The 11,381-nt window shown below is 45.3% G+C and overlaps 1 protein-coding gene across 1 annotated transcript; it reads right to left on the reverse strand.

Moving 5' to 3' along the window:
- Nucleotides 1-3,367: 3,367 nt before the first annotated feature.
- On the reverse strand, nucleotides 3,368-11,284 carry nmd3 (NMD3 ribosome export adaptor). The gene is made up of 16 exons (XM_068745446.1): nucleotides 11,205-11,284; nucleotides 10,727-10,815; nucleotides 10,251-10,385; nucleotides 10,024-10,120; nucleotides 9,032-9,112; nucleotides 8,467-8,595; nucleotides 8,240-8,330; nucleotides 7,445-7,523; nucleotides 7,117-7,213; nucleotides 6,714-6,831; nucleotides 6,381-6,526; nucleotides 5,948-6,060; nucleotides 5,794-5,866; nucleotides 5,519-5,625; nucleotides 4,619-4,689; nucleotides 3,368-4,448 (listed from the first exon to the last, which is right to left on the reverse strand). Exons 2-16 carry the CDS (start codon nucleotides 10,768-10,770, stop codon nucleotides 4,318-4,320), a joined length of 1,512 nt encoding a protein of 503 aa, XP_068601547.1. The 5' UTR covers nucleotides 10,771-10,815; nucleotides 11,205-11,284; the 3' UTR covers nucleotides 3,368-4,317.
- Between the last annotated feature and the right edge of the window lie 97 nt (nucleotides 11,285-11,381).

Here is an 11,381-nt window from a genome sequence, read left to right on the forward strand (position 1 = left end):
CCTGCAGGCTGGAAGGAGGGGGAACGGAGGCGGAGGTGTTTGAGATTCAAGGGAGAAGGAGGTGGAGCTTAGTGATGGTGGAAAAACAAAGGGTGAGGGGGGGGGGGTGGGGGGGGGGGGGGGGGGGGGAAGAGATCGATTACAAGACATTAGAGTGTCCCATATACACATATCCCACATTCAAAGTAGTAAAAGTGCAATATGAAGTATTTACAAATGTATTGTGTACATAAGGAAATAGTTTTATTGCTACCAAAGTAAATTTCATGTTTACCCGAGGAAACACTCATCTTTAAATCCTGATATTTATACTTGCGTGGAAATCCTTCATCTTCAGATTAACTAGTGGATTAAGTAATCAAATAAATGTGAGGTGAAAATGCACAATATTTTTCATGGAAAAATAAATATGAGGTTTAAAAAAAAAGTGCTCTGACATATTTATTTACAGAATTTGAGTGCATTTTGCTTACAACTAAGTACTGCTTTCAATAATGTTTCAAATCAAACATGGTCCACGCACAGCTCCTGTTTGCTGTGGAGTGTGAGAAGTTCAACGGGGGCGTGGCCAGCAGGTGCACCCCACCTTGCGTTCTAGAATGTACTGTAAACAGGGAGAATATGCAGCTTTCTGACACCATCATTCTTCCTGGATTAGGATTAACCAGAATGTCGATTAAAAACCTCAATTTTTACATTTGACTCACGAATCTGAACATTTGATGAATAAAAGTTGATCTGAATTGATTCCAGATGGAATCTCGTTCACGTTCAGGTTCAGGTTCACGTTGTGCGTTATATGACATATTGCAGCATTAGAGCGCAACAATCCGGCCAAGCGCTTTGTGTGACTCACCGTGGCAGCCGGAGCGTCTCTGGACAACGAGGTGCTGCCGGCGGCCCGCGTCCCGGTGCTGCTCCGGTGCTGCTCCGGTGCTGCTCCGGTCCTGCTCCGGTCCTGCTCCGGTCCTGCTCCGGTGCTGATCCGGTGCTGATCCGGTGCTGCTCCGGTGCTGCTCCGGTGGTGCTCCGGTGCTGCGCCGGTGGTGCTCCGGTGCTGCTCCGGTGGTGCTCCGGTGCTGCGCCGGTGCTGCTCCGGTCCTGCTCCGGTGGTGCTCCGGTGCTGCTCCGGTGGTGCTCCGGTGCTGCGCCGGTGCTGCTCCGGTCCTGCTCCGGTGCTGCGCCGGTGGTGCTCCGGTGCTGCTCCGGTGGTGCTCCGGTGCTGCGCCGGTGCTGCTCCGGTCCTGCTCCGGTGGTGCTCCGGTGCTGCTCCGGTGGTGCTCCGGTGCTGCGCCGGTGCTGCTCCGGTCCTGCTCCGGTGCTGATCCGGTGCTGATCCGGCGCTGCTCCGGTGCTGATCCGGTGCTGCTCCGGTCCTGCTCCGGTGCTGCTCCGGTGCTCGGAGTAAACCAATAGCTGTCTCACGAGTTTGCCACTGGCTGAATGTGCAGTGGGTCGAGGACACCACATGTGCAGACGACGAGGACACCACACCCACTCCACTCGCGGCTCACCTGGCTCACCGATCACGCGTGTGAAGTTCGTCGCTTCGTGACGCGTCTCCGAACTTTCTTCGGTCCGTGCCGCGTCCGGCCCAAGAGGCTGCAGCCCGACGCAGGCGGCAGCGCCTCGGTGACGCACGGCAGCCCCCTCACACACACACATTTGGATTTGTTACTTGTAATCAAGCTCTCAATCTATGTGTGTTGCTGTGATACATCGACTCTTTAGAGACAGTGATGGGGAGAAGGATGCTTCAGAAGCTACGGAGCATCCTGGACAGCCCCCCCCCCCCTGGCACAAGGGGAGCGCTCGGACAATGAGACTGAGACCAGCCCCCCTCAATTGACATCTGTGGTAATTAAAATATGGTTATATTGTAACCCTCTATTGCTTTTTCTTTTCTTTGCTTTCATATTTATTATTCTTTTATATCTATGTACTGTCAATTTATCATTTCTGAGTTTTGTTCAGTGGAGCAATGTTGCAGATGGGATTTCCCTCTGGGATTAATAAAGTATTCTGTTATATATATATATATATATGTTATATGCATGCTGGGTGTTATTGTCAAGTAGTGTAAGATAATTCCACAAGAGGACGCTTCACAGAAAGATTCAATATACTTTATTATCATTATGCGAACATAATAAAATCGTGAGAGGAAAGCTCTTATATATGAAATTGAAAGTTATTTTTACATTATGAATCAATAAGACGTCAAATCTGACCGCTTGTTTTCTCTTAAAAAGTCTGAATGTAGTCTGAATATAGTTTGGCAGGTTTTTAGATGCTTTTATTTCTTTATACATGAAAACCAAATCTGTAAAATCCAAATCAAGATGATGACGTTAGGCTGACGGAATCTCCCAGTCAGTCGAGCTGGACCTTCTTTCATTAGAATACTTGAAGCATTTACAGGACCAGAATCTTCAAAGTCATTTTCCAGACTGGAGTCATGGTGAATCTGGACTAAAAATAAAACTAAAACAAATACAAGCATTAACTCACATGCTGCTTTGCTATAATAGCTAAAGTCACACATATTCACTTACAAAATGTACATTTAGGAAACAAATGACTTTTCCTTTCTCCCTAAACCAGTAGAGATGACCGTTTCCCAGTCCCAAAATACTCCAGTATGAGCTGAGGAGTTTCACCTTTCGTATTTGTGCAGCCAGACATTCAGCTGGAAAGTCTTATCTCTGTTAAAACACATGCAGGTGCTGCTGACCTGCTTAGTTCTCGCACTTGACAACACTGTGCATTATTGATGTGTAAACATGGGCAACGTCGTGGCGCCGCTCAGGCAGGGACAGAATGCGTTTTAGCAAAGCGTCACACAGAAGAAGACTGATGAAACACTCGGGAAGCAAGAATTCACATCTGAGCCCGTCCACACAGAGCTCAAGTGTTTTGCTCTCACATGTCAAATGGTCTTCTTAACTCAGAAATCTTCTTATCTGTAGAGATAAAGAGGAAAATAAGGTCAAAGAGGGGTGATTTAAAAAAAAACATTGCTGTTGCCCCCATAACCCTCATGACAAACCACCAGAGGGGATTCAGCGCCAACACTTTCCCAAGTAGATCTGGTTACCGTTAACCAGCTCAGGTTTGTGAAAAACAGGACATGGCCTCTCCCCCCCCTGCCTCCCCCATCACAGAGACGTGCGATGCAGGCATTCCTCGCATCTTTTCTTACATCAAGATTCATGCATCAGGAGGAGGCACCTATACGGAACAATCCTGATTACAATTTAGGGGTTGATACTGAAGAGAGTTTGATACGAAGAGCGATAATTCTGCAGTTTAAGATACTTTAAGGTACAGTCAAGACATACAGAACAAAAAAACCATGCAGGACTTTCAAGGCTTGATTTTATTTTGCCATCACAATTTGTTGCCAAACTTACAGAATCGCTCCCTTTTAACCACATCATTGGCATGAGACAATTCTGCACGACATCTCTTTCATCTAATTAAAGCTACGCCGAGTGTAACATACGCAAACGTAATGTTATTTCATTCGTCATTTAAGCATAAAACCTGAACCGAGCACTGATGAAGGTTGTATTGATGCACGCTGGGAGCGGATTACATGATCCATGGCTGATATTGAGAACTGCAGTAATGCCTAATTGTACATCTAACCTCAGCCCGTATCAGAGCACAATCAGCTCTCACTGGCTGAATAGGTGCAGCAGACAGGCAATAGTAAAACGCTCCCCCTATGCTGCCAATAAAATGACACACACTTGGTTTGGCCCAGCAGATGTGAGCACCCTCTGGTGGATACGAGAAGCAAAGCACATCAAAGCACAAGAGCCGTCTCCCAAATCCATAACTCAGTGATGCAAAAACCACAAAAAGGTCATTTCCTGATAGACTTAGTGCATATTTTTGTTTTCCAATCATTTTCAGAGCCACTAATTATTTTAAATGTCTCTCAATAGGAAACATTTCCTCCTCTGGGACTTGCTTTCCTCCACAGAAAGTAATAGTTTAATATTTAGATATGAGCCATATGCACAATTTCCAGACAATGTCAGCATTTTAATTGAAAAGGGCAATAATACTTTAGAAACTGCTGAATGTGTTAATTCTGTGGGACCAGGGCGGACACAGAAATCCACAGAGGACAGAGTCTCTTAACAGAAACACCTTAGTTGAAAATCTCATTATAACCCACAGTTAATGGCTTAAACTGTGGAAAAGCTTCCCAATGGTTCAACCAGTCCTCACGGCACTTTAAAATCTGAGGCTTCAGCTCTGATTGCGTCACTGCTGTCAGTGTCGTGGAGACAGAGCGGCGACCCGCTAGTCCATCATGTCAGCGCCCTCTCCTCCTGTGGCATCAGTTAGGCTGAGCTCCTCCAGCATCTCCACCAAGGAGATACGAGGCGCTCCATCGTCATCCGTGTCGCTCTCTACGGGGACCTTTGATGCATCTGAAATCCAAAAATCAATATCTATTCAACTATCCAATATATCGTTGATAAATAAATTCCACTAGTAGCTTAAACCATGACTCTTAAACTAACAGTGGAATCAATCATCTCATAAGCAGGGAGGAAATCTCTCAGGATACTGGTGCAGTGAAGTCTGTCCAGCTGCTCACCTCTGTAGATGTTAATATTCTTCCTCAGTGTCTCGTCCTCCTCCAGGTCCTCCAGGAAGTCCTGGTAATGTCTGAAGACAAAATAACAAGTAAAAAAAAAAAAAACATTATACAACATGATATGGAGAAATTTTCCATGATTCACTTTCAGAAGATTTATTAATGCATCTTTGTTTTGTCGGATGTTCTGTACCGCAGTTGTGCAGAAAGGCCGTTGAGGTTTAAATTTGAAAACTTTATTTATTCAGAGAGGCATTTACAAAAGAATAAGATCTCTAAATGCATGCACATAAATAGTCATATTTAATGAGAAGAAAATAAAATACTTTTAAAAGATACTTCTTGCTACTTGAAGGTCTTTCAAGCACATTTTGGATGAAGTGTATTTGCCTTCATGTTCACACATCCCTCATTAACACAACACGAATGGATCATACAGTGGAGCCACAGCCTGATGAAGCTCATCCCCTTCAAATAGAGTGAATAAATTAACGGACATGAAATCACCATGTTGCACTGGGACATTTGTGTTTTTCCCCATCATGGTGAACATGACCTCTTTAGTACGAGTCTTTCCAACACACACGAGAGCTGCTGCTATAAATATCTGAAATATGAATAACTGTTACTCACATTTGAGTATCGTCTGCTAAAAACTCCAGGACTCTGTTTTTGTAATTACCTTGGTGTGTAACTAAAAAGGAATGTTTCGAGTGCTGCGGACTGGCTGAATGGAAGAGAGTTGTTCTTTTAGATACTTGTCTTTTCAAAAAACAAAAAATCTAAACGGTAACACTTGCGATCATTTTTATGAAATATGATTAAAAACCAGCAAGCACTTTAGAACGCAATAGACGCGAGTAAACTAACCCTCAACGCGTTACTTCGTTACTTTCCTACCTCTCATCGTCCGTGTCCATGCTCTCCCGTTCTCTGTCCATCTCCTGCAGTTTCCAGTTCCTGCGCTTCACCCTCCTGCTGCGGTCGTAACTCTTCTTGATCAATACCTGGGAAAGCCCACATCCGGCGTCGTAGAAGTTTAAACACTACAACAGGCATTTCATCTTCTAACGTGAAAAAATCAGGCAGTATTTTGTCTCACCACTAGAGGTCAGTGTTTCTCAGGCCCAGATTCATTGTCTGAGGATCTTTACTGAAGTGAAGATGATTCTTACCACATCAGGAAGATGGTGTGGGTTCATCTTATTCAGATACTCGTCATTGATGTTAGAATTGGCAAAGTCGTACCTGCAGGGCGAGAGGAAAGCGTGGCATTCAAGTAACGCTCCCAACCTGCCATCCAGCCTTCCCCGCCAGCCCCGGACTCACCCCAGCACCAGGTCTCCGATGTTCAGCAGGTGGCCCAGGAACGTACGGCAGTGATACTGCTGGCTCGTGTCCATCTCGGATGTTTTCTGAACCCACACCTCGGCCAGGGTATGCTGCAGCAGCACACATACAGATGGGACATAAATGGATTTTTAAGGCACTTAAACAAAACTACATTTGTTCTTCCTTCTCCAGACTCTCAGACAGTTGCATCAATACTAGTGAAACATGCAGGCCGAGAAAAGAGAGTGAGTGAACACTGCTCCTGCAGACGTCATTCTGTGTTTTTGCTGCTCTGGCTTGAATCACGCACGCAGGTTCAGGGATAACATAATGGCTCGCTGTTCATTTGTCTTCCAAAGGAAAAGCAATGTTCTCTCACAATGCAACAACTACAACAGACACACACACACACACACACACACACACACACCTTATTGGACCTCATGCCAGCTCCAGCACCCAGCTTCTGGTTTCTGATGATGTCGATGTCCATTACAAGGAACTCCTCCATTTGCCGTGGGCTGCAGAGACCGTTGAAGGGGTTGCGCCAGTATGTGCTCCCATCCACCTCAGCAACTATCAAGTAAGAGACGTACCCGTTTATTATACGTTAAATTAGATGCATCACTTTTGATGCGATTCATTTGTGACCGTTTAAATCAATGTACATTATCGAGTGTCGGAATCGAACTTGTAATTCGGGTGATGAAGAGCAGACTGAGGGACACGGCAGTTAAAGCGGTCTGTGGCACCAGACACTCACCCTGCAGGGTGTTGGGATCGATGAGGTGGATGGTACTGGTGACGCGGACGCACACACACACCTGACCCATGTTTCCCAGACTCTGCGCCAGTCGCGGTGACAGACACACTACATTATCCTGGCAAACCAGGAAAGACAGCATGAGGTCAAAAACCAGGGCAGAAGGAACGCAGAAGGACTTTCACCTTGATTTAGGATTCCATAACGAAAACTCTCGACGGAGCAAAAATCTGATTCCAGCTTTTATCAATGAAAATATCCCGTATGATTGCTGTCAATCTAGTTTGCACTTAAACATGCGTCTGCATTTACAATGCCAGCTTCTTTTTTAATTCTAACACAATATTCTAGCTAAAGTGAGAGGTAGTGAACAGACATGGGTGCGCTGGAAGTCAAAGTGTACCTTGCAGACGGGTACAATCTCCATAGAGAAGGTGCTCTTGTAGTTGTACGTGTTAGAATGGATATCATGAGAGATGAGCCGCTGGGATGTCTTTGACCTTTAAAATGGAAAAAAGATGATAAATATATTATAATTACCACCGCTGCCATCATAAACAGCAAAGAGAGAGAGCAGATTTCACACCGTCCTGACAACAACGCAGCCTTAATGTGATGCGAGTCGTCAGGATGAATTCTCTTGCGGTATCAGTGTTTGAGTAAAAAGAGGAATGTCATTCTGTACTGAGCCTCATTAGGGTGCATTTCTGCACCGGCTGAGGCGTCGCTACCTGCAGGGTACGGTGCACTGGAGGAAGTCGACCATCTTCTGAGCGTGCTGCTTGGAGCCAAAGTAGAAGTCAACCCCATCTAAGAGAGAACAGCAACACAACAACTTCATGGGTCGACACCATTGTAGACAACGTGCGTAGAAACACAGAACGAGTACATTCAAACTAAGAAGTATGTCAAAGCGCAGTATGCTACGAGCCCCCAGATTACGCCTCTCGCCTCAGCGCTCGCCACCTGGGCTGCAGAGCAGAAGGGGAGCAGCTGATGACACTATTTAAGCGTGTGAAAACAACCATTTCACACTCGACATGTTTGCTTTGATTAGAAGGGAGTACGGTCAGATTGCTCTGGTAGCAGAAGTCATTCCAACACACAAACAAAGTGCCACGCCTTTGTTTGTGCGTACTTTGTTTGAGCCGTGGAGCCGTCCGCGCAGGCCTGTGTGTGGATGCAGCAGGGCAGCGTCTCTAAATGGGGCGTGTGCAGCGCACCGATCCGGTGCGGGACGTCGGTTCTGATTACAGTACACTGATTAGATGTCGACTCCTGCCGCTATGAGGCCCACACGAGGACAGACGTGTGAAATGACTGGCGCGAGTGATAAACATGCACGGCGTGCCGTCTGCCGCAGGGAGAGGTGATGATCGCTCGCTACATCATTATGTTCCGCAAAGTGCTCATCAATGTTAGCTACGCTGATGACAAAGGAGACAAGTCCCCCCTCCAGGATTAAATTGTGCGGCGGCCTGGAGGAAACGAGCCGACTCTCTCCTTTAAAGATCTGGATAACCTACCGTGGATTTCTTTGATGTTGAGAGCATTCTGGTGCAGTTTATGCTTGAGAATCAGCTGCTCCAGATAGTAGAATGTCTTCTTATGGACAGTCTGTTTTGGAAAAATAAACAAATAAAGACAAATCAGCATCACCAGGGACATTCAGCGATCGAGTGGCTGGTCCAGCCTCCTGCCACATTTATTTAAGTAGGAAACCCAAGCGATTAGAAGAACAGCGGCGTCCTACCTTCTGCCGTACTTGAACAACAGCTTTCCAGAAGTCCTTGGCTTCCACGCGGTGGCAGTCGTCACACATCTGGTACTGGATGACAAACTCCACCACAAACACCTGCTGCAGGATGGCGCCATTCATCACCTGGAGAGGCAGAGACAAGTTACACTGAAATGTCAAACTGCATGACAAACAAGGACAAGAATAGTGCATTCATTAAGGTTGTTCACAAACTAAACATGCTTTCAAGTTGCCATTTAGGCATTTCTGACTATCGTAACCAGGAGCCGGTGTCGGGCAGACCCTCGACTAGCATGAACACAAGACCTGGACCTTTAGCGCGACCTCAGGTTCGCGCTAAAGGTCAAAGAGACGAGATGACGGCCTCTGGCCACAGTCTCCTCTCTCAAATGTACATAACTCAGGCAAGAACAAAACAACTCCGTCGTAAGAGTTAACCCTGAAGTCTGTTGCGTATATGATTATCTTAAAGAATTCAGTTCCTGAATGTGTCAACATGACAGGATCGCTTTTACGTGTTGTAATCTTGACTTCAAACACACAACTCTTGTTTTCTCACCTCTTTCTGAATAGTCACTTTCATCTTGATCCTCTTGGAGTGTGGCTCTGTCCACAGGAAGCCAGCATCAATGAGACGTACCTATGGAGAGGGAGGTGTTGCTGAATCCAAAGAGCAGGGGAGCCTGACTAAACAAGTAAAGTAATACCTCAACATACGAGTACAATTCCTTCCTGGACTGAACTCGTAACTAAAATCACTCGTATGTCAAATCAATATTTCCCGTGTAAAATAACAGAAAACTATTTCACCTGTTCCGGCCTTTTAAAAACACTCAGTGATTACTGAAATATAAAATGTGGTTTCATCATGAGTTTTACCTTCAAGACAGCGGTGTGCTGAGCGAGGAGGAGGCAAAGAGATGAAGAGCGAAGTAATTGTACCTTTACATGTACACTAACATAAACTTAGACATAATAGTTGATAGTTAGGCTTTGTGTTCTTGATAGCATCCTTCTGTTTGAGGATTGTACATATCGATGTACTCCACACGTACTGCCGTGCCAAATCACTTACGCAGAAAACACAGTCACGTTTATCAATAATTTCATGCTTCATCTCCATCATCATCATCATCATATTTCTTTTGTCACTGCCATCCTTACCGCTCACTTTCTTTGGACCCATCACTTATAAGGAATACTCACAGATACAGCCAAAGTCATTTAAATAATGGAAACGCAACACGGGAGACGAGAACGGAAGGTGGTGAATACCTGAACAGAACGAGTGAAGCGCGCTCAGAGCGCTCGGCCATTTAGCGTCAGCATCTGGACGCTGCTCGTGTCTCAAAGCAAAAGTATTGCTCGCAAGTTTGCTAGTATCTCGGAACAGTCGAGGTATTACTGTACTTCACAAGTACTCGTAATGTGTTGTTTCATTATGATTGTCAGGATGTACACTTCATGCTACAGCTGGATACCAAAGCAAAACTCATCGTTCACAAACTCTGATCTCTTCGTGCCAATATGCGCAGTAAGAATCAAACCTACTTTTGCCATCGAGCTCTTTATTTTTTTCAGGCAAAGGGCCAGCAGTTCCCTGGACTCCAGGGCACACTGCATCCAGGTAGTTGGAGGCTGCAAATACCTGCATGGAAGAGGAAGATGTACACCAAAGCACTCTGTCCCGACAGAAGGTTTATTACACCTGTAAATGTTTTCGAGAAGAAAACAAAAAGAGAATGATTTTTGTTGCATGACTTGTGCTTGAAACATACCTTTCACACTGTTTGCAGAAGTGCACCGTGACTTGCTTGGGGATTCCCTCTGAGATGTCCACCTGAGTACGCAGACATGCTACACACATGTTGGCTGGGTTGGGAGGAATAGCGGCGCCGCAGGTACAGCACAGGCTGGGAGGGGAGGAGCAGCACCGGTAAAAACACACATTTTACATCTCTGGTTTTTGTACCATGCCGATGCATTAATGCTGACCATTAGCAAAAAGAAACCAGATTATTTTCATTTCCCCCCCTTTATGATTGAGATTTTTGGTGAGTGAATTGAATATGATTTTTTTGGAAACATCCTCCATTATAAGTAAATTGGAAAATTTGGATTGTGACAGTATCCGCAATCCACATCAGATCCAGACGACAGTCGGTGGTAAGATAGAGGAACCCACCCTATATAACTGTGTTAAATTCCATAAACATTGGTCAATAATGAACCCAAATTTTCTCTAGTTACTTACATGTTGCCCTGGCTGCTTGTCGCAGGTGCCTGGATGTACTCCATGGCTGCCAACTTGACAGGTGTGTATCAGTTAATGTCCAGTGATCGCTGAAAACAGTAAAAGGACAGAATCAGATTGTGCAGTCAAGGCTTCGTCTCAGAGAACCTACATTACTCTAACAAAGGTTAGGCTGCAGAGACCTCTGAGTGATAACTTGGAGCGCAGCCGCATTTCTAACACATTATAATTAATGTAAAACCACAGACCCCCCTGTTTCGTTGTTGTTGTTGTTTTTTAACAGACTGGTATACAATGAATAAATCAGGCGAGGCTCTATGGTCGCTGCTGCTAGCGGATACGATAGATGGGGTTAGCATTAGAAGCTAAGTTGCTAGTTTAGATGAGGAATTCTCACGGATTTTGCCTCAAAACTAAATTTTGAAGTCAGCGAAAAGTATTAAACAAACAAAACTGGTACACGCGAGTTACGACAAACCTTAGTTGAACTGGTTTGACAGTGAAAACCCACTTCACAGTGCCTGCAAGAATCTCCCACGTTTTCCCCACCGAGGCTTGAGGAGGAGTTCTGTGACGTCAGGCAGGAGTCAAAGGACCCCAGGGCTGTCTCTGACTGCCTGATTAAATGTCTTGTAAAACCCAATTAAATATTATC

The sequence above is a fragment of the Brachionichthys hirsutus genome, chromosome 11, assembly GCF_040956055.1.
Source record: "Brachionichthys hirsutus isolate HB-005 chromosome 11, CSIRO-AGI_Bhir_v1, whole genome shotgun sequence".
NCBI classification, from domain to species: domain Eukaryota; kingdom Metazoa; phylum Chordata; class Actinopteri; order Lophiiformes; family Brachionichthyidae; genus Brachionichthys; species Brachionichthys hirsutus.